This window comes from Thunnus thynnus, chromosome 6 (assembly GCF_963924715.1).
Source record: "Thunnus thynnus chromosome 6, fThuThy2.1, whole genome shotgun sequence".
Lineage (NCBI taxonomy): Eukaryota > Metazoa > Chordata > Actinopteri > Scombriformes > Scombridae > Thunnus > Thunnus thynnus.
This window is the reverse complement of record NC_089522.1, coordinates 20,738,932-20,760,346: the sequence shown is the minus strand read 5'-3', so window position 1 is coordinate 20,760,346 and position 21,415 is coordinate 20,738,932. Positions and strand designations below refer to the sequence as shown.

Sequence of the window (21,415 nt, the reverse complement as noted above, 5' to 3'; positions counted from 1 at the left end):
AAGTCAATCATTTTTTAAAATGAGCCATTATGGTCCCATTTGCTAAAATCGGGCACTCTAATAATTTGCTGGTGGTTATTTTGGAGATGATTGCTCCTCTAATAAGATCTGAAGACTCATAGTAGCTTTGATGTCTGCTGTCTGGGCGTTGATTGACAGCTGTGATTGACAGTTTGCTCACCTGATGCTCTCCTCGGGTCCAGGGCACTGAGTCAGACTATCCTCACAATATTTCAGTCACTTTGATGTTATTTGATTATGAGACCTGCCCTGTTAGCACAATTTAGCCAGTTCACAGCTCACAACACGGCCCATAAAGACTGCTGATAGCAAAAAATAAACACATTCATGTTTTACTCTGCATTAATATTTGTGTCTGCAACTGCCGGAGTTGACGGGGCTTCTAGTGTGTACATATAGTAGCTCGTACGCACAAACGCACCAGAGCAAGCACATGAGTGACTGTACGGCGACAGACGTGCGGGCAAACATACAGTGCTGAGAATAGCCTGTGGAACTGGCAGATGGCTGTCATCCACTCAGAAACAGACCCAGTGAGAGACAGAGACTGAGACACAGTCTCCATCCATCATTTGGCACTCCGCCATGCCAATTAAAACAGCGTCGGGCACGCTGCCCTCCTTGCACGCTGGGTACACAAACACAGAACCAAAGGGGGAAATGACTGTGTGTGACGGTGGCTATTTATATAACATTCACTCAACCTATAACTTGGCTTACGCAATTATAAAAAGATACAAAGATGACATGCAGTTTGCAGGTCTTTCATCTCTATCAGTTAGCTTTCATTTCATTTTTCATGCGTACAATATAGTTGGCCTTTATTGAAGTTCATGCAGATGTAGATTAAATGTTTTATTTATGAATGAAACGCAGGTGTGGTGTCTGGTGGGGAAGGGAATGGGTCTGTCTCTGTGTGGGCTAGATAAGATACACAACTCTTCTCTCTGCTTCTCTCTCACTCGGTTTTTTCTCTTCAATATCTAATTGCAGGTCTCACCCCATCCATTACAGTGGCAGTGAAATGGGGGTGAATTAGCATATGTATAAAGCTAGTGTCAAACACAAGATGGTGTTAACAGCAGGGGGCACACCCTGTACTGTATGGATGTGTGTGTGTCCATGTGTGTTTTTGCTTTAAAAGTGTGCACTAAGTGTGTGCTTGTGTAAGTTAATATCTATGCATGAGAGCACGTTTGTTTACTTTTTTACGATGGGCTGAGATTACTCTTGTGGTCTAGGATCGAGTCAAACATAGTTCAGCCAACATGTCACAACAGAGGAGGCTTGAGGCTGAGGAAAAAGCAACATTTTGGGTGACAAATTGAAGGAAAAACCAACACACGATGTCTTAGAGAGGTGTTGAGCCATCACGAACTGCTCTTTGGTTCAGTACTCTCTGGCATAGATATTCCAAGCCTGTGGAACATAACTGGAGGGATGAAACCCCATTCTTCCTAAAGATATTCTCTCATTTGGTGCCTGCTATCAAAAACGTAGCTTCCTCCTGCATTAGCATTCAGTTGTGCTCATGATCATTGTGTATCTCAGACTCTGCTACGGTGGGGGGGGGGGATTTGAGAGCTCATGGACAGTCTGTGTCAAGCTTGTTCAGATTTGATACAGAGCATCACTTGAGTGGAGAAACACTGCCAAACATGATAATTTTTAAAGTTGTAAAATCCAGTCACACAGTATTATAAACTGCTGTACAGTGTTTTGTCATCTTATAAGCTTTGTAAACCTTCCTAGTGCCCATTTCACACTATTATCACTCTCAAATTTCAGATACATTTGTGAGTCCTGCAGGGCTTTCATGTGTTCATGCATGGGTCGCAAATACGATGTTTGTTTTGATTCTAGTAACTTGGCACGAAAAGCGAGAGGAGATGACCACATGTTGCAAATCGCAGCTTACAAATTGCAGACTTTCAAAAGAGGCCCCTGGATTACATTTCATCGTCTCACTAGTACCTGAAGCAACACGCCCAGAATAACACAGCGCCTTACATCTGTTGTGCTGTTTTTGGTCGGAACACCCAGTGAGTGACCCCTCATGCACTGAATAGAAGCAGCTAAATTCCTTATGTTTCATTTATTGAGGTTTTTCTTTAATTGGTCACCTGTCAGTATCTGTGTGTGTGTGTGACAGGGAGAGAGAAGAGCAAAGAGTGTCGCTCTACTCCCTACAGATGTTTTCATCAAAGAAATTTAATGAGCGAAAACACAATCATGTTGAGGTGATGATGACAGAAACAGTATGAAATCAGTCTTGATCTAAAGACATGCTATCGCCTTGAGGATAAAAAAACCACACAACACGACTGACACGCTGTAGCTACTTTTAGCTGCAACGCACACTTAAAAATAGCAGTTGTGAACAGACAAATCCAACGCACCACAAATTTCAAACTGAATACTTTTAATGAATAAAGGTCAAAGCTTGGGGTTGTGGTTATATGGACTATAAAGAAGGACTATAAGTAATATGCATACTCATGTCTGCCCATCACGGGCTGATCTTAAACCACTTTGACTTCTAGTTTTCTTTTCTATGGCTTTGGCACATCAAGTGTGATGTACAGGAAGCTAATACGATCAGAGAATTGACTACTTGTGGCACTTTGCTGGAGGCATTGCTGTCCTCAGCCAATATAGGTCAGTGTCCTAAATAACAACTGACAATTCCACTTATATCTCCTTACACATTAACTGGCCTTAAATCACGCTCATAAAGTCCCTGTCTCCCCCCCCCCCCACACACACACACACACACACACACACACACACACACACACACACACATCCCTGAGCTTCTTCTCTGAGTCCCCCCTGGCACTTCTGGAGTTCAGGGGTCATTTTAGAAATTAATGTCATATTAATTAAGCTCATAAAGCCACTGCCTGTCCTCTGAGAATCGATCTAAGTCTGTCTATGAGGACATGCCACACTAAAGCCAACTAATTTGCCTGTCAATCATTTGTTTTTTTTTTATCTTGTGCTCTGCACTTTTTTCATTTGTTAGTGATTTTGTGTCCTTGTTTTATTGTTGTTAACCTTCCTCTCTGCTCTCTCTCCTCCTCTGCAGGTTGTTGGGCAGTGAACAGTGATCAGGATCCTAACAACTGACTGAGAAGAAAGCACACAGGCACAGAAAGTTCAGTGCTGGATGTGGCAAAACATCAAAAGCAAAGCTGTCCTCCAGTGGGCCTTCATTTACTATTTACTATGTTGCAGAGGAAACTTAAGGATGCATTTGTGATAATGCAGCATTATCTGTGTTTCTTCTCTCAGATAATGAGGGTGAAAAGAAGTTCAAGGCTCCGGCATTCGTGTGAGTGCGCGTGTGAGAAGGCTGCCAGCTGCTGAGATAGAAAAAAAAAGGTTACTTTTATTTGCATAGGCTAATGAAGGTCACGTTTACACTGAATGTGCCGGTCCAGAAAGACACATTACTACCTTTGACAACGTACACTCGCTCATCAACATCAGTCCACTAGGCATGACTCATATTTCATGTTCAGAAGATTGAACTTTTCTCAGTTATTCTAGACAACTACGTTTGGATGCCTGTCAAGACATTGCCAAAACTAAAATAATTCAATTATCAGTCTCAACAGACACTTGCACTAGTTATGGGTTCTCAACTGTGAGTATTTGCTGCTGCTCTCTTTTTAATATCATTGAGTTTTGGCCTGTTGGTCCGACAAAATAAATCAATTTGAATATGCCATCTTTGGCTCTGAGAAAAATTTTAAAGGGCATTTTTCACTATTTTCTGAAAATTTTGACACAATTAATCAATTACTTGAAAACATTATTGACAGGTTAATTGATTATGATGATAATAATTAGTTGCAGCCTTATATCTATCTGCCTCTTAGTATTCTGCTACCGACTGGCCTCTGCACGTGTGTATGCGATGATGTAAATCTGCGTCCATCTACAAGCTAACTAACACAGTATTGATTGTAGCTCAGTGTCAGGAATGAAACTCACTAAGTGTACTTTAATGAAGGGAATTTGTAGGTAAAATATATCACAAGAGGAAGAGAGAACAGCGAGAGAGAGAGAGAGAGAGAGAGAGAGAGAGAGGTGCAGATGTCTTGTAGGTTAATTACACAGGACTTTCTGCCTGACAATACGGCGCAGGCTTCTCTGCACAAAATTAGATGTGTGTGTGTGTGTGTGTGTGTGTGTTTGTGTGTGTGTGGGCAGCTGCATGTTTAATGACAAAACATGATGAGATAGGGACTGCTGAGACCGCATCCACCTGTTCTTTTCTACCAGCCCCCCTCTCCAAATGTGAACACACACACACACACACCAATCTATACAGCTAGGACCACATGGGGTTGTTAAGTATCTGCATTGCTGATTTGCATCTTCCACATCAAATAACTGCAAGGAACAGCATGCTAATGTACAAAAAAAACACAACACACAAACACAAGAGGAGAAAAAGCTGCATAAAGAAAGAACACACAACTTGATCTTCATGTAGCCGTATACCGAAGAGTTTAGATGATGTCTGACTGAGCGGAAGGGAGAGAAATGGTACTCTCTGGACCAAGAAACAAGAAATGGACAGGCAGGTAAATAAAACAACCAGTACACTCTTAACAAGCAAAAAGAAAAACAAGTATGCCACAAGAGGAGGTTTACCCCTTTAATGTTGCTTGTTTTTCACTTCTAAGTTCTCCCGTGTTCACTCTCCTTCTTGCCTTCTCTCAGAAGTTTAAAAAGAACCAAATATTAGAGTAAAATTAATCTGAGGAAAATCCATTTCCCCGCAAAACAGATTAACAATTAAAGCTCTTGGCAGAGACAGCCTTTGAAGTATAATGGCGGGCAGTCATGTTTTTTATGATGTACTGCGAGTAGCCTGACACAATATTCAGTGGCCAGCTGGAGACTAATTTTCCTCTCTGGTCTTGAGGTCTTTCTCTTCTTCTTCTCTGTTTTTGGCAGCAGCCAGCAGACCTAATAACTGCTCACTACTGCATCATAAGTCTTTTAATCCCGGGGATCTTTATAATCCATTGAGGCAGATGCCGTAAAACTTACAGTGTGCTTACAATGCAATGTCAGCACTGACATATTACAGAGGGGCTTTATGCTATTATTATACTAGACAATGCATGGCCATTTACTTATTCTGGACAAATTACTAGACTTCAAATACGAGCACATCAAAAGATCCCTGTAGTTGGCTCCCTATGCAGCATACGCACAAATAGAAGAAAAAAAAAAAAAACATATTCGCCCCAGTGGTGATGGTTGATCAGCATGAGAGTTTGAAAACACAACGCGGACTAATGGACTTATCAAAGGGAGCACTCTGACCTTTTGGATGGATGAGGGGGTGGGTGGGGTGGTCATGCTGTTTTCATGCTGAACTGAGTGAACTTGAAAAATCCGCAAAACACACACACCCGGCCCGATAGGAAAGCACAGCCCCGAGCAATAATCACAGGGGTCTGCCCACACTAGGCCTGCTCAGGGGACCCCTCTAATCAACCGTTATTTCGTCCCCCCACCCTAGCCGCTGGCATTAAACAAGTCGCGCTTTAACGTAGACCGGTGACTGACATGACAGAGCCCATCTAAGCTCCAGAGAAAACCGAGAGATGGAGCAAAAGTGACAGTGAAAAAGTGAGTGGCGGAGGCAGGAAGAGAGAGAAAAATGTGCATTGTCATTTTAGTTGGTGGGAATACGATAGACATGAAAGGTCAAACTGTGTGAGATCTGGGCAGGAAAAGGAGACAGGAAGAGAGACAGAGCTGATGGGGGGGAAATAGATGAAAAAAAGAGGAAATAAGCAATGGAACGAGAGATTGACGCAGACTGCCGTTCCTCCCATTATCTGCTACCACACAAAAATCCCAATGCTGGTTCCCAGGGAATAGGGAGGCAATAGAAGAAAGCATTGCCTGTGGCAGCAATAACCTCTGCTAAATGATATATCTGTGTGTGTGTGTGTGTGTGTCTGTGTGTGTGAGCACTTTTCTTGGGCTGTTTCATAAGCTCACCAGCTCTGACAACCCCCTGACATCTCCTTCTACTCCCTTTATCGTGTACGAGTTATGTCTACCGATGTAAACTGAATATCACATCTTGCACGTCTTTTTTTCTTCTTCTCTCTCTCATATCTTTCTTCCTAACTACCCTCCATCTCACCGGAGCTGTTTTCTCAGACTCAACTGTTTTATTCAACAGTCGAGGCGGTGCACGGGAGCAAAAGAAGACAGGATGATGGGAGGATTAGAGAGAGTGGGAGAAAAAAAAAAAAAAAAAAGAAACGAGTGTGGGTTTTCCACTGACTGCATTGACAGAAATCAGTCATTATTATGACTGTGGCAGAAAACCAACCATTCAATAGCAATGTGTACTGTTGGATGGATGGTTGGGTTTCAGTAAAGGCAACAAAGAATATTAAGAAGGGCAGATGGAGCAAAACACTCCCCTCAGTGATAAATGAATAATGCGTTATCCTAGTTTGAAAATGTTGCCTCTACTTCAAGCTCACCCTTTAAACTGCAAAGTTACTTTTTCGCTGAACGTAGCCTGCGGTGGCAATAAACAACAACAACACAGTGCTGAATTTACCAAAACCACAGTTTCACTTCTGAATGGCTTCCTCCTGACTCATGATGAATCTGAGCAGATAGATGACAGTGATGCCTCCATTACTGGGCCAATGGATCCACATTTTTCATCTTAATGAAACATGCTCCTTGGAGCCCAAACTAAATATTTAATGGCCTCTCACGGCGACCTTGAAAACCACTATAACAAAGACAAAGGGACACCCCACTTTCTCTCTTTTCTTTTCATTCATTCTTTCAACTCTCTCTGTCTGTCTTTCTGTCTCTCTCCCCTCTCTTCCACCAGGGAAGACAAAGGACGAACCGAGACAAGAGTGGACATCTCAAAGGACTTTGCTTTCCTAACCCAAGTGCTCTGCTTTTAGCTTGAGTGGAAGCGAGCATTCAAGGAAAATTATGCCATTTGTGACAACTCTAGGGAGCGGTTTCCACAGAGATGCCATTGAATGCTTGGTTGGACATCAGCCATGTAAAAATGCAGGCAAATGTGTGTTACCATTTCACATGGAGGAGTAGAAATCGAACCGTAGCGAGGAATAAACCAGTTCGGTCCCTATAGTGCAGGGGCTAATGAGGTTGAGTGTGAGAGTTAGGGCTGTAATGTGAGTTCAGCCATTTTATTACCTTTCTCCATGGGGGTGATAGGATGAATGGTACAATCCAATGCCTCATGATGAATCTGAGCAGGGTGGCTCAGATTCAAGGTGGCACACTGGATGCCACTTCTAGCTTTCTACTGTGTAGTTAACTGCTTTGACGGTGCAGTCCCTGATGGAAATTAGTCCGAGATTAGATTGTAAGAATGAAAACCAACAGGACGCCGAAACCCACTGATGTACTATAGTTCAAGGCTGATGAAGCTGCTGTGTATTATTAGCTCTCTTTCTCTCTTTTTCTCGGTCACACACTGCCACCATTAATTCCACTCCACACGCAGTGACAGTGAGTGTGAGAAATAGGCGTGAGTGTGTACGCGTGCATTGCAATGGAGTCAGAGTGCGTGGAGGTGAACGCTGCTGTGTGTAAATGTGCATGTCTGAAACCAAGTACTCACTGTGTGAATGCTGCTGAGAGTCCTGGCTCCGGTCCAATATGAGGTTAGTCAGTCATACATGAGTGTGTGCAAATGCGCATGCTGGCAGGATGTGTGTTTCTGGTGAACTCATACAAAGCTGTATAAAGAGGACAATAACAGTCCTTCCAGTGTTTGAGTAACCTGTTAGTAGCTGGCAGGTCTAAGCCTCAGCCAGACAAAACAACAGATCAATTTTTCATTCAGTGACCCGGGCAGAGGAAGGGTGGCTGCAATAGACAAAATAAAAGCCTGCTGTGGAAGTATATTGAGAAAAGTGTTTGAAGGGAAACAAAAACATCACCTTCCTTTCTGTCATGTTCACCTTTCCCACACATGAATCCTACAGTGAGTGAGGCCGCTGCTGGGATTAAGTATGTAATATGACTGGTGACTTCCTGTGACATGTTCACACATGTATGTCTCTGCAGAGAGAGAGTCACATGTGCATTGCTGACTTGTACTCACAGCAACAAGGATCTGCGTGCCGCTATGCACGACCTCGATGTACTGGTAGTCCATGAGGCAGCCCATGACGGTGATGTAGGAGTGGCTCTCTGTGGTGTGGACCCCTGGAGCCTGCGGCATCTCTCTCCTCACACAGCCTGGCCCGTGTTCGCTCCACCAGGAGTGATGGGCTGAGATGTTAAATGTCAGCAGGTCGCTGTCCTGGAATGAGAGAAAAAAGTGTTTAGTTGGATTGAAGTCATTACTTACACTGTACTATCATTTATTCTTTATGAAACAAAGGACGGATCACGGGTCAGGATGTGGAAACTCTGGACACTTCTGGTAGACGCTGGATGGTTTTTATGGCTGATCTCTATTGCTAAAAGGGTTGATTCATCCAAATTACAAAACACATGTTCTTACTTACCCGAAGCTTTATTTAGCTGTGTAAACAGCTTTGGTTTTGATTTTATTTTCCCACATTTCAATATAGATTTCTGCTGTCACCCCAATACAAATGATGTGAGTGGAGATTTTGTTTGTGGAGGTCAAAGCACTGAAAAATTACAATTTAACAGCAATGTTTCTTTCCAAAAACAAAATCCTGTTTGTCAGGATAATCCACAGACCTTAAAGTCAGGCCTCAAAAGTTTTTTTTGGAACTACTTTTCAGTAAAGAAACTGTTGACAATGTGTTTTGAAGTTTATTTATAGAATTTTTTGTAGTTTAGTCACTGCTGTGAGCACTAAAAATTAAATTCCATTCACCTCCATTGTATTGTGGTAGAGGCAGAAACCAGGGCAAATAAAAATATCTACCTGATGGCTCAATACTCCTAATGGTAAGTGAGAAAATATGTTTTTTTTCATGATTTGGTTGAACTAACCCTATCATACTTTTAACTGACGACTGACAACACATACAGTTGAAAGGAGAACCTGAGTTTGTTGTTTTCAAGGAAAGTTTCACAACTTCTTGAGCCGTACATCAGGAACTACTAGAGCCAGCATTTTATAGACATCACTCTTTTACACCCTGATGATGTCCAATCAGCACACAGCCATATAAGCCCCACACATACAGACGCTCACACCAATCAATACCCCGATACAGCAATCTAACCCCCGCATCTGCCCCTCGGTGACAAGACATGCATTATTAACAGAGCCGAGAGCTGTTAGGAAACATCTCCTAACCCATCAACCCCCACTCACACATGTACATATCAACAACACATACACACAGCGGTACTTTAAACAACAGATCTGTGCAGTCGGTGTAAACAATCTGCAACAGGGCTCATGTAGAAAAGTAAAATGATGCAACTATAAATTATTCCTCTCTCTTCTTTTTGATCACTTATCACAACCCTCTGCCTCTTATTTTTATTCTGTCATTCCCCTCGCACACACACACACAGGCACAAAAACAAGGGCGACTGAAGGTCAATAGGTAGGACAGTGAAGACTAATGACTTGACAGATGCCATTGACTAGGGAAACCATCTCGATCCAAGCTGCAGCCGCTCTCATGACTGGAGTACGTCAGCGGCACATATTGAAGAGGCTTTTGGCAACTTACTGTCAGGAGTGTTATTGTTATGCTCCCATGCACCCCAAAGCACAAATCAATCCCTCCATATCATAGATTCAAGGTTAGTCGACTGATACCGCTCACACTATTTTCTTTAACAAAAGTCAATACATATTTGGAGACAATTCTGTTACTGGAATCACTGGAGACATAAGGCATTCTATAAAGATAAACATCAAATGATTAGAATCGTATTTCTCATGATGTATTGCTTCTGAAATACGGAGAGAAGAGTTTGTGTTTGTGTGATCACATCAGGGAGAAAACCTGAGTGGCTAACTGGATGTTGCAGACTCTTCTGGGTCTGATGAGAGTCTCATATTTACTTAGATTTCACAAAAGGTGTGTGTGCACAGTGGTTGCATATTGATTCATGAGCTGGTGAGAATATGTAAGTGTGGTCTGCTTTCATTTGGAAAACAAAGTCCGCAGTCAGACTCTGGGGTCAGACAGAGAGAGAGAGACAGAGAGAGAGAGAGAGAGGCAGAGGAAAAAACTGTTTTAGGCTGAGTCCACACTAAGGGAGATAAATATGAAAAGTCAATTTACACTGCGTCAACACTGCGTCATTTTTTAAAAGTTCACACTGAAATGCAAGAAAAAATAAGAAAATCTCTTCTTATTCTTTTTTGTAAATACATTTTATTGATTTTCAGAGTTTCCATCCCACAAAAATAGACAAAACAAAACATGTTTACCTGACTAACCATCCCCCAAACACAAAGAAGCACTATTCATCAAATATCTTGACAAACTGAGTTCCCCATTTCCACCCAATCCACCAACTCACCCGTCTGATCCACAAGAATACAGCTAAAACCTCTTCTTATTCTTTTCTCTTTCAATCAGCAACAACAAAATTGTCTACCTGCCTTCACTCATATTGTGTTTTGATACAGCTGAAAACACAAATTAGTTGTCCTTACTGGCATATTTTTCAGTTTCTTTCCATAATATACTAAATGTTATTTAGAAACAATCATATAATAACTATACTACAGGTTTATGTCATGTAGGCCATTAAAAATCCAGTTTGTTCCTGTCAATTTGGCATGACAGATATAATCTGCATCTATAAATTAGTTCACTTTTAAACTTTTGAAGAGAGTAGTAAAGAGAAAGAGGAGAAACCAGTCAGAGGTGTGAATCAGAGCAGCAGTGGATTCAAAATGTGTCTTTGTTGATGCTGTGAACAAAACACAGTTCTATAGCTGCTGAATTCCTTCAAAAGTGAATCAATTTATAGGGGCAGATTGTATTCTTAGTTTTCTAAACAGTGTCGTCTTTAGCTTTTGCCCGCCATTAGCACTTAACTGAATTTTAGGCTCTGTGACTGGACGCTTTTTTGCCAAAATGCACATTGGGACTTAAAGTTAACTTTTTTCTAACACAGCAGTTCATCTTTTGTACTGATTTTAGTGCTACAACTATCAGTCATCTAACATCATCTATGGAGAAAATGAAAAGGACTTTTACTCCTGGAACCAGGAAAACCTGAAATAGCTCCTCCCACTTCGCCACTCTACAAAACTGTGATCACGGCTCGTAAATGCTACTTGTTAACTCAGGAAAAGAAGGCAAATTTATACACTGTTACACTGACATGTCCTACAACTCACTATTACATGCTCACAAAGTTTTCTGACAAAATAAACATGAATTACAGAGATAAAAAGGAATAAAAGTTGGCCTCTTAACATGACTGATACACAGCAACAGCACCCACTCGACTGTGTCTGTGCAGGCATATGTAATTATATTTTTTAGTCAAATACACTAAAGGCAAAACAACCATTTTCAATCGCACTGAAACAGCATTGGGGTTTTAAGGCATTTTACTGAATCTAAATCCAATATAGAATCCACAGATTGAATGTGGATCCTTTCATACCCCTTATCAGACCAATTTAGGTTCATCTTTCAACAATTTAAGGGTAAAGAAAGAGTCCAGAGAGTGTACAGACACATTAGTGGCTTTGTGAGGATGTACAGGCTTTGCGCTAAATGCCAACGTCAGCAAGTTAACATGCTTACAATGACAATGCTAACATGCTGATGTTAAGCAATTATAATGTTTACCATGTTCACTTTCTTAGTTTAGTTTAATTTGCTTAATTAGCACAAAACACAAAGTATAGCTGAGGCTGATGAAGATGCCGTTAACTTTGCAGGTATCCGGCCAAAGTATTGGACAAATTAGTTTTGACCTGATGATGGCACTAGATGAAATCAGGGGGATCAGTGACAAGAGCATGTATGTCTGTATTAAATGTAATGGTAATCCAGTCAATAGTTTTCAAAACAACAAAACCACAAATGTCACAAAGACATTAGGATTCATGACTGTCTGTACAAAATGTCATAGCAATCCATCCAACAGCTGATATATTTCAGTCTGGACTAACGTGGTGGAACAACAGCCAGACCACCATTACCATCCTAAGAGACATGCATCCCTACAACTTCATATATAAAGAGCTGAAGTCAAAAGATGGACATTCAAAGAAGAAAAAACTCCCAGATAGATTACCCCTGTCTGTTTTTTCACAATGTTTTGTACATCTTTCTCTGCTAATATCAAAAGACAGAGGAGAAAGATTTGTTCAAATCAGGGCTTAAAGAATCCATTTTATTTATTGGACAGCATTTTCGAAAAGCTGAGTTACTGAGTGTGAAATGCCAAAGCGGTACACAGCTTAGTGTGGATGTGTCCAAAGTCTCTATGTCTCCAGTCACTTAGTGTGCAGGGTGAATTAAAAATAGAGAGGCAGTGAATGACTGCGAATCGCTTTAAACAGAGGTGTGTGTAGAGTAGCAGGGGTCTGTCTGTCAGTCTGTCTTGCACCATGGGGGAGGGGATAAAGGATCAATAGGAGGTGACAGAGCATGTGGCATATGACTCTGACAACCTGACCCCCCACTTCGAGGGCTTGGCTCGACTTTAAAACACGCCAATCACACACACACACGCAAACACACCCTCCAGAACAGTCCTGTCAACATTGAACAAGGCAGGCCAGACAGAATTAGCTGACTCTGTTTTATGATCAAATGTGCTGGGGACCTCTCAGAAAGCTATGTGTCACGTTTGGTTCTGCATGTGGGTGTGGATGTGTGTGTGTGTGTGTGTGTGCGCTCCATTAGCCAGCTCTCCTCCTGGCCACCATATGCAGAGCCGGGAGCCCAGGCTGGCTCCATCTGTTGGGTTAATGCCCAGCCTCAGCCCCAAGCAGCTGGCCCCTACAAGCTTCATTATTCTAGCAGGAACTCCACACACACACACACACACACACACACTCACAGTGGACACACATAGACATATGTAGTGAGAGACGGACACACTTGATGGAGCCAAGGTCTATCACACAATGACAAAGTCACCAGAGCTTGGGAAGGTGTTTCTGAAATTCATTTTGGCTGTCTAAGCTGGTGTGAGATGAATGTTGCCTGCATGAATTCATTATTCTCAATGGTCAGGCAGGCAATTGGGCACGATAGCCATCAATAGCTTGGGGAGGGGAAGGAGGGAGATGAGAGGAGAGGAGGAGGAGGAGGAGGAGGAGGAGAGCACATTGTAATGTAAAAGACAAAATTTGAAACTTTCAAAATATGAGGAATAAATTAAAAAAAAAAACATCAAAGGAACAGTGTGCAGAATGAAAAAATTTGGGAGAGGACAAGTTGACAGGAGGGGGGGGGGGGGGATGGATACATTTACAGGGTGAGAAGTGACAACCCAAACACTTCTCTTTGTCTGGATAAATACACATCTAATCTGCACTCAGGAACCACAGGGGAGCCTTGAAGATTTAACAGTGTGCATGTGTGTGTGGTGGTTTGAGAGGGGATTTATTTCTGATTATTTACCTATCAAATTGTGAGCTTCCACTCGAAACTCGACAGGGAGCTAAATGACTCCCACGGGTCAGCGGGCGAACCGCACAAACAATGCAGAGGAACACAGACATTCTTCAAGGGCAAATTATACATCTCCGCTGAGGTGTTGCAGTCGTGGGTGTGTATGGCGCAGATTCCTACAGCTTTGGGAGTGATTTATAGTTCGGTGCAGGATTCTTACTGGATGTCTGCGTTACGCATTCATTATACACCGCAAGTAATTGTGTTTACTTGGGCTGCACTTGTTCACACCAGGGCATTCAGGCTTGACATAGGCAAACAGCACCTAGTGGCAGTGCATCACATTTAATTACAGCTAAAATATATGTTCAGTGCTGATAAAGCTCAAGAATTCGCAATTAAGCCTTGATATTTTACAACAATAATTCTTAGTGGAGGAGCGATGATGAAAAAAAACACGACGTGGCACAAGATCAAAATTAAAGCTGAATAATTTCAGGAGAAAAAAAAAAAACAAACTCTGACTTCAGGTGTTTTTCCTGGAGAAGATGATTCAGGGAAACATATTTGCTTCACCTGTCTCTGTTTTGTCCCTGTCTGAGAGTTGGACTCATTCCCTTATTCACTTTGTGAGCCATAACTATGGAGGAGAAGGTTTGGCCTGGAAATGGCACTAAAAAATTAAATGGCTCTCCCACTACACTTGCCCGTAGGAGGAGCCAGGGAGGTTGTGTCTGACTATTTACACCCAGTAAATACAGCGATTGGGTTTGAACTTCTCGCTCACGCCCTCTTTTTTTATTCTTCGTATAATTATTTATGTCACATTTTGTTTGAGCAAACGAGTGCAACAGTGTGAATGTCGTTTAGGAGGGACTGTCTAAATATGTGTGCCGTTTTCTCCGTATTTTAACAATTATTGCATCTTCCCCCGTCATGGCAGGCTTTTCGCTCCTTTTTTCGAGTGTGACCATTCAGAACATTTATTCACACTTACTTACCTTCCCACACCACATCTCACAAGCATAACTCGACCATTAACCTTCCTCAACCTTCTCTGTGTTGTCAACATGACCGACACCAGATTCAGATGGGAGAGAATACAAAACAGCAGCCCACACTGAACGGGCAGAGGTGAAGGCAGAGAATGCTAAATTTTCATTGTCGTTAACATAAATGTAGTCTGGTGTATCAAGTCTATGTGTATTGTCACATTAGCATGGTCCCTTATCACAGGCATAAAGAAGATGAGTTAAAATCCATTTGCTTGTAATCAGTTTAACCTGGTGACCTGTGTGAATGTAGAAGTTATTCAGTCTCAAAACCCCAGTGTGAAATTGATTATGAATCAAGATTTGGAGAAAAATACATTCTTGGCAAAGGTGTTTAAAAAGAGAAATACTTGATACATAAATTACAGTGTTTTTGCACAGGTTTACAGTGAGGTAATGCCAGCTTATTTACTTCCACCTTCACACTGGATTTGTCTTTTGCTTTTTAACAAAACACCCGCCAGCCAATCAGAAACAAGTATGTCAGTAATGACAGGTTTCCAAAAAAGGACACCTACATTGTAGGTGGCCCAACACTTGCACACCGGAGTATAAATCACCTGACTTTGCTGACAGATGCATGACGAATTATTCAGAGAACAGCGGACTGAAATTTTTGAGAGTCTCACCTTGGACAGGCCTCCTACGTCCAGGTAGAAACAGATGATGAAGACATTCCAGGCCACCCATAGAGCTGCCCATACTGTATACTGGAGGGCAAAGACACAGACAGATTAGCTCCATGGAGAGTAGATGAACTGAACAGAACAGGATATGACAGCTACTGAACAAATGGCAGGTTGAATGAATGAGCTCATACAAAAAGTAAAGCCGGTGGCCAGTGTCCTCCCACACACACACACACACACACACACATTCTCACATGACATGCATTAATACACGCTCACATTCGCTATATGCATACAACCTCCATACACACATATAATTTTGCAAGTTAGACCTTGTTTTTTTCCAAGAGTGCCAGTAAGTTCAGCAAGTCTCTTTGAGCCCTGAGGGAGCTGCAGGTTTTTAAACTGCTGAGGCTGAATGAAGTTCACGACTTTAACCGTTTATAAAGCTGTACAGTCAGACAGCCAACTGTTGACAGACGCAGAGTGGTATTGAGTGGTATTCTATGACAGAGAGAGAGAGAGAATCATCGGTGTGAAGGTTGTGAAATCTTCTGACTCACAATGAATTGTGTGTTTAAAATGTCAGAGGTGTCAGAGGAAAAGTGGAGGGCAAAAAGGCACCTTCGTAAAAACATACATGTCGAATCATGAAACCCCCTTAGCTTGCTCTCTTCCATTTTCCATGTGAGACAATAGCTCTACTTTCCCTCTTTCCTCTCCTCTTTCCGATCCCTGCTTCCTCTGTTTCTTCTTCTCATCCTGTGTGGCTCTCGTTTATCCTTCTCCCATCTCCCCTGTCTCTCTTTATTAACTCTCTTTTCCTCCGTATCTCTTTCTCTCTCTCTCTCCCCCCAATCTTTTCCTGTCATCAACATCGCCATCTGTGCTTCCACTAATGCTGCTCAAAAAAAAAAAAAAAAAAGGCTTTTAATGCCAGATGAACGTTATGGTGTCGAATAAAAACTGAAGTGCGTAAAAGCACATTTATGCGGCTTCATAGCGGCGCTTTCTAACAAAAGGAGTGAAACAAGAGGCAGCGCTTGTTTTGCACCGTAGTTTCAAAGAATGACCTTCTCTGTCCAGAATCTTGACGTCGAGTATAAATCTGATGAGCTCCTTACTACCCCCCCCCACCCCCCAACGCCCCCACCCACTTTAATTAGCCCTAATTACCTTGGGATTAGAGTGATTTAAGGGTGTCGCACAATGCACAAGAGAGTGCAGCACACTTTGCAATTAGAAAGGAAAGGCAACAACATGTCCAATCCCCATGCACAGGCACAGGCAGAGGACTAATGCAAAGTGATGTGACACCACTTAACAAAAAACAGTGAGGAATAGGATTATGTGACAGACTGTGCTGAGTTTCACATGAACTGCGGGTCAAATGTGATATTTCAGTTGTGTGTACTCACCACCACAATGTAGCGCGGCCGGTACTGGATGGTGCCAAAGAGGCCGAGGATGACAATGATGATGTGGAAGAAGTTGGCAAGGATGGGGGCCCACTGGTAACCCAGGAAATCAAAGACCTGCCTCTCTAAAGCCAAGACCTAAAAGGGCAAGAGGAAAAAGAAGAGACAAATGTTAACAGGTTCACATCTACTGTGAGTAAACTGTGTCTCCCGCTGCAACAGTGAGGAACGTTGTGGGGTTGCCAAATGTTACACAGCCTCAGAAAAATGGCAGCACATATAAACACACTGGCAGCATATACCATTTATGGTTTATTGGAGACAATATCTATTCACCTCACAGCAACTGGCCAACAATCCTACATTAAGTGAGTCGACATGAACAGCTTGAGTGTTTAGCCTCCGACGGTGGGAGCGCCCAGAGGTGAAGACTGGAAGTTTTATAAAATAAACAATGACAGATTTATCGATCCAACCCCTGCTGAGCTAAAGAGAAGCTCACAATTTCCATCCTTCCTGCCAACAGCCTCCAGAAATGAGAATGTTCTGGAACTTTATGGGAGGTGAGGGCCTTCCTTAATAATACCACTGCGGTGAGCTTAGGCGCTTATTGAAATATGTGTTCACAAACAACGTGTGTACATGCACACACACACACACACACACATTCACATGTACAAGGAAAGTTAAATCCTCTACAGTGAAAAGAGAAATTCCAAAGTTTTCCCAATAGTGACTCGCCCCTTTCCACTCCTATGTCAATGGTGGATTCAAGACTTTTCTTTTTACATTATTATTCATGATATCCTTTTTACTGTTTATTAATCGTCATCCATAAATCTTTCTATCTCCCTCTCTTCTACCCCATCACCTTGCATGTCACATTTATGCAACAGCAAAAAAAAAAAAAAAAAAAAGCACAACAAAGCAATTTGAACCTTTAAAACTGTGAGTCCCTATTTGCATCAACTCAATTAGCATGCCACTTGGGGGGAAAATACAGGGAGGGGGTGGGTGTGAACCATTTAATTAGAATTCCATCGCCAATCCAATTCCATTCCATTCCCAGTGTGTGTGCGCGCATGTGTGTGTCTCAAGCAACGATGTGTTTCGTTGTGCGTCGACATGTCATTTCCAGCCAAGCGCTTGAAGATGGATGAGGGAGGGAAGAATCTCGTCTCTGCCGCAATGATAGGAACGCACCACCGAGCACATTCACGCAAACACACACACACACACACACACAGACAAACACACACAGTTGGTGCACAGCCGCGGCTGCTCTTCTTAATGTAATGGAAATGTTACCAGCAACCCGATGAGATATTGTGACAGGCAGGGGAGGGAGATGATCAAATAGTGAGTGATAATTAAAAATGAACACTCCTTCGCATAGAGTGTCAGACAGGGTGTGAAGCTACAGAGGGCGAGGTGAGCGATCTGTGACCTGCACCAAGCATTATCATACCAAAGTCCAGGAACTGCTCAGCAATCCTAAGATAAAGATTCATTCTAGTGACAGGACGAGAAAAAAGAGAGGGAATAAAAATTGAGATGGATGGTGAGAATATGGCATTTTAGGTAAAAAAAAAAAAAAATCAGATAAATGGAGAGATGAGAGAAAATGCAGAGAAAATCACAAACGTCATAAGCTAACGTAGAATGACTGAGCTCTGAGCTCTTTTAATAACCTGTCTATCCCTTGGATAAAGAAGGGGCTGAAGGAAATGAATAAAGTCAAAAGAGTCATACATCTTCTAGTCGGCTGTGGGTCATGGTTAGAGAGCTCAATAAAACTCAGAAGGCAGAGGGACGTCAGCAAAGATGAGGTGCAGCTAGGCTGCAGTTAAATTGGCTGACGTGCTCACAGGCCTGACCCTTTTGATTTGACAAAGGGGTGGTGGTGTTATTAATCAGCTATGACTTGGAGCTATGCGTTTCTGGATTAGCATAAGAGTTTATTCCTTAACATTTTCTTAAGACATAATCAAGGTTAGAATCAAGGTTAATAAAAATACATTTAAGCGTCTTTTGTTCTGATCCAGTCGGATTAAACGGATCAAATGTATGAGGAAGGCAATATTACCCATGATCAATGATATCAATGAGTATTTCTTCAGTTGATTAGAGACATTACCATTAGCAATATATATGTGTGCGTATACATATATAATATTATTTTTGTGTAAAGTCAATTCCCTTGCACAAGCGGCAGTTCAGAGAGGTTATTTATCTACATTTATCTGAGCAAGGCAGAGCAAAAAAAAAAAAAAAAAAGGAAATGAGCAAGAAGCAAATACACAGAAAGCGTTGCGGATGCATTTTTCAGTTGTCCGTCTTACACACATCTACCGCAACAGATACAGATCTATTTTAAATCGATACAGTTGTCTTCACAGGCTGCGAAACCGCTCCCATTTCATTCATGCAATATGCTCGAATTTTAAGCTTCGAGTCTGTTTTCTCCTGTTTTATGTTCAAAATTACAGTGCTTGTGTCATGTATTGCTGCCAAAATACATGCTCAGCACTGCCTGAATGCATTATGTGTAGACACAGATGGATCACTGAAGCTGCTGCTGCTGCTGCTCTGCTAACGTGCTGCTCATGCTACGTTACCACTCTGCTAGTAAAACTGCTGCAGAGAACAGAAAAGCCTACGTCTGACATAAGTGGTGCCACTTTGTCAGTAACTTTTTCTCATGATGATGTTGATGATGACAAAGTAGACTTACTCGTGAACCTGTCACATTTTTTATCATCTAGAGAAAAACAGCCCAGAAAGAACCCTTCATTTTTCAAACAGCACTGTGCTGCATATAGCACATTATTTTTTCCTATCGATGAAATACGATCATCAATTCAGCAGGAAAAAATATGATACAAGTTAAGGCTGACTGTAAAGATAAAGTGAGTGAGGGGTGAGGGCTTCATGAATATGTTTGCCTTCAACCACAGTCTGCCCCGGCTAATTAAAAATTGAAAACTTGCAAATGGTCAATCAGACCTAAATCATTAACAAAAAGCAATACGCAGTGCATCGTATACATAACCTCTTATGTCCATTTGTCAAGTCGAGCTCTGTAATAATGTGACTCCCTCCACACAACAACACAAAGAGGATAGGATGCTGTTTATCTTCTTGTGTTGAAGATAGTGGAGTTGGGTGCTCAGAATGTCCTCTGGTAATCCTGGTGGAGATCCAAAAGCTCTGCAAAATCTGTTTAACAGCTTTTATTCTATTTGGCTGGATAAATGCAAAAAAGCCTCGGGGGTCTTAACTGCACTAACACTTGGTGCAGTTTTTACATTGCAATAATGATAAGCCTAACTGAATAAAGACATTTTAGTTTGAGGGGCAGCTCATTTACATCTTTTCTTCATCTATTAGTCAACTGTAAAATATCTTTGGCATGTCTGTGAATTGGATTTGTGACCGTTTTTATAGAAAAAGGTGTATTTCAACAAGTTAAAAATCTTTAGCTCTATCATTTGTCTCCTGTCTTTTTGTCTAACACTACACACGGCTCACTATTATTCAAATATACACAGAAAAACACACAATGTCCTCAGTCAGCACACATGCAATCCCACATGGACTGCTGCCTCAGCAAAGGGCAATAGTCATGATAATGAGCATGAACCTATATCCCTCCAACACACATACTTCAGATCCCTTGATGTATTCATTACACCCGGCCATGGACCCTTACCCTGAAATATTTCCACCAGTCACTGCATTAAAGAAATGTACAGGCATGAGGGACTTGTGTGTGTGTGTGTGTGTGTGTGAGTGTGTGTGTGTGTGTGTGCGAGCGAATTCTCTCCTCTGAGATGCTGTAGTAAGCCTATCACGTTCGCTGCTAACTCAATAATCCACCAAGATGACAACAATCAATCAAGGATAGAAAGGTCTCTGCTCACCCAGACACACACATGCAGGCACACACACACACACGCACACACACAAACCCATAAGGCACAATTAGCCCACAATTCATAGGAAGCAAGTTACTGGAGAGTGGGGTAGAATTGGATCAAAAAGATACCAATACTCTTCCAGGAATAGTGAGCCGGCTACATAACGGCCCGTAAAAGCCTCCCGCCGACCTCCTGCATGCACAAATGACTCCCTATAGGGTGACGGAATCTCTTAGTGTGTATTTTGGTTTGGGGTGTGTATATGTGGAGAAGCTTGTTGCCCACACATACCACTCCTCCCACCATAAATACTAAGCAATTAAGGGGTGGGTACGACAGCAGGATGCAACAAGCGCCTCCACTATTGCCCAGATCTTCTCGTTTGTTAGTTTTATCTTTCTATCTCTATGTTCACTCTAGTAATTTCTTACCACTATCCCTCGCTCTCAGAAACCATAATTTACTCTCCCCTTGAGCGGCAGTGATACCAGATTATTAGCAAGGATTGCAAAAGCCAATCCTGCCACTTATGTTACACGCTCTTAGCTGGTGTAAATTCATGCCATCTCTAGAGAGATGTGCATAAACAAGTAGATACAAAACAGAGGCGATAAAGAACACACAAATGGACACAGCCCTACACTATGATATCTCCTTCCTAAACGATCAAATCGAGCATATCAAAGCCCCAAAACATTTCGATCATCCCCATCTTCTTTAAAACACCACGAGGAGGAAGAGAGGGGAGTAAGCTGCAGATAAAAGTGATGAGAGGATCAGAGTAAATGTGTC

General features: G+C 42.0%; 1 protein-coding gene across 2 annotated transcripts in view; it reads right to left on the bottom strand.

The window, feature by feature from the left end:
• The window catches only part of nkain4 (sodium/potassium transporting ATPase interacting 4), a 55,192-nt gene that overhangs the window by 12,374 nt on the left and 21,403 nt on the right, over positions 1 to 21,415 (bottom strand). For both annotated transcript variants that reach the window (XM_067592499.1, XM_067592500.1), the window contains 3 exons: positions 16,704 to 16,841; positions 15,286 to 15,366; positions 8,171 to 8,371 (listed from right to left, as the gene is read on the bottom strand). In XM_067592499.1, coding sequence (XP_067448600.1) covers positions 8,171 to 8,371; positions 15,286 to 15,366; positions 16,704 to 16,841 — 420 coding nt within the window. The remainder of the gene's footprint in view (positions 1 to 8,170; positions 8,372 to 15,285; positions 15,367 to 16,703; positions 16,842 to 21,415) is intronic.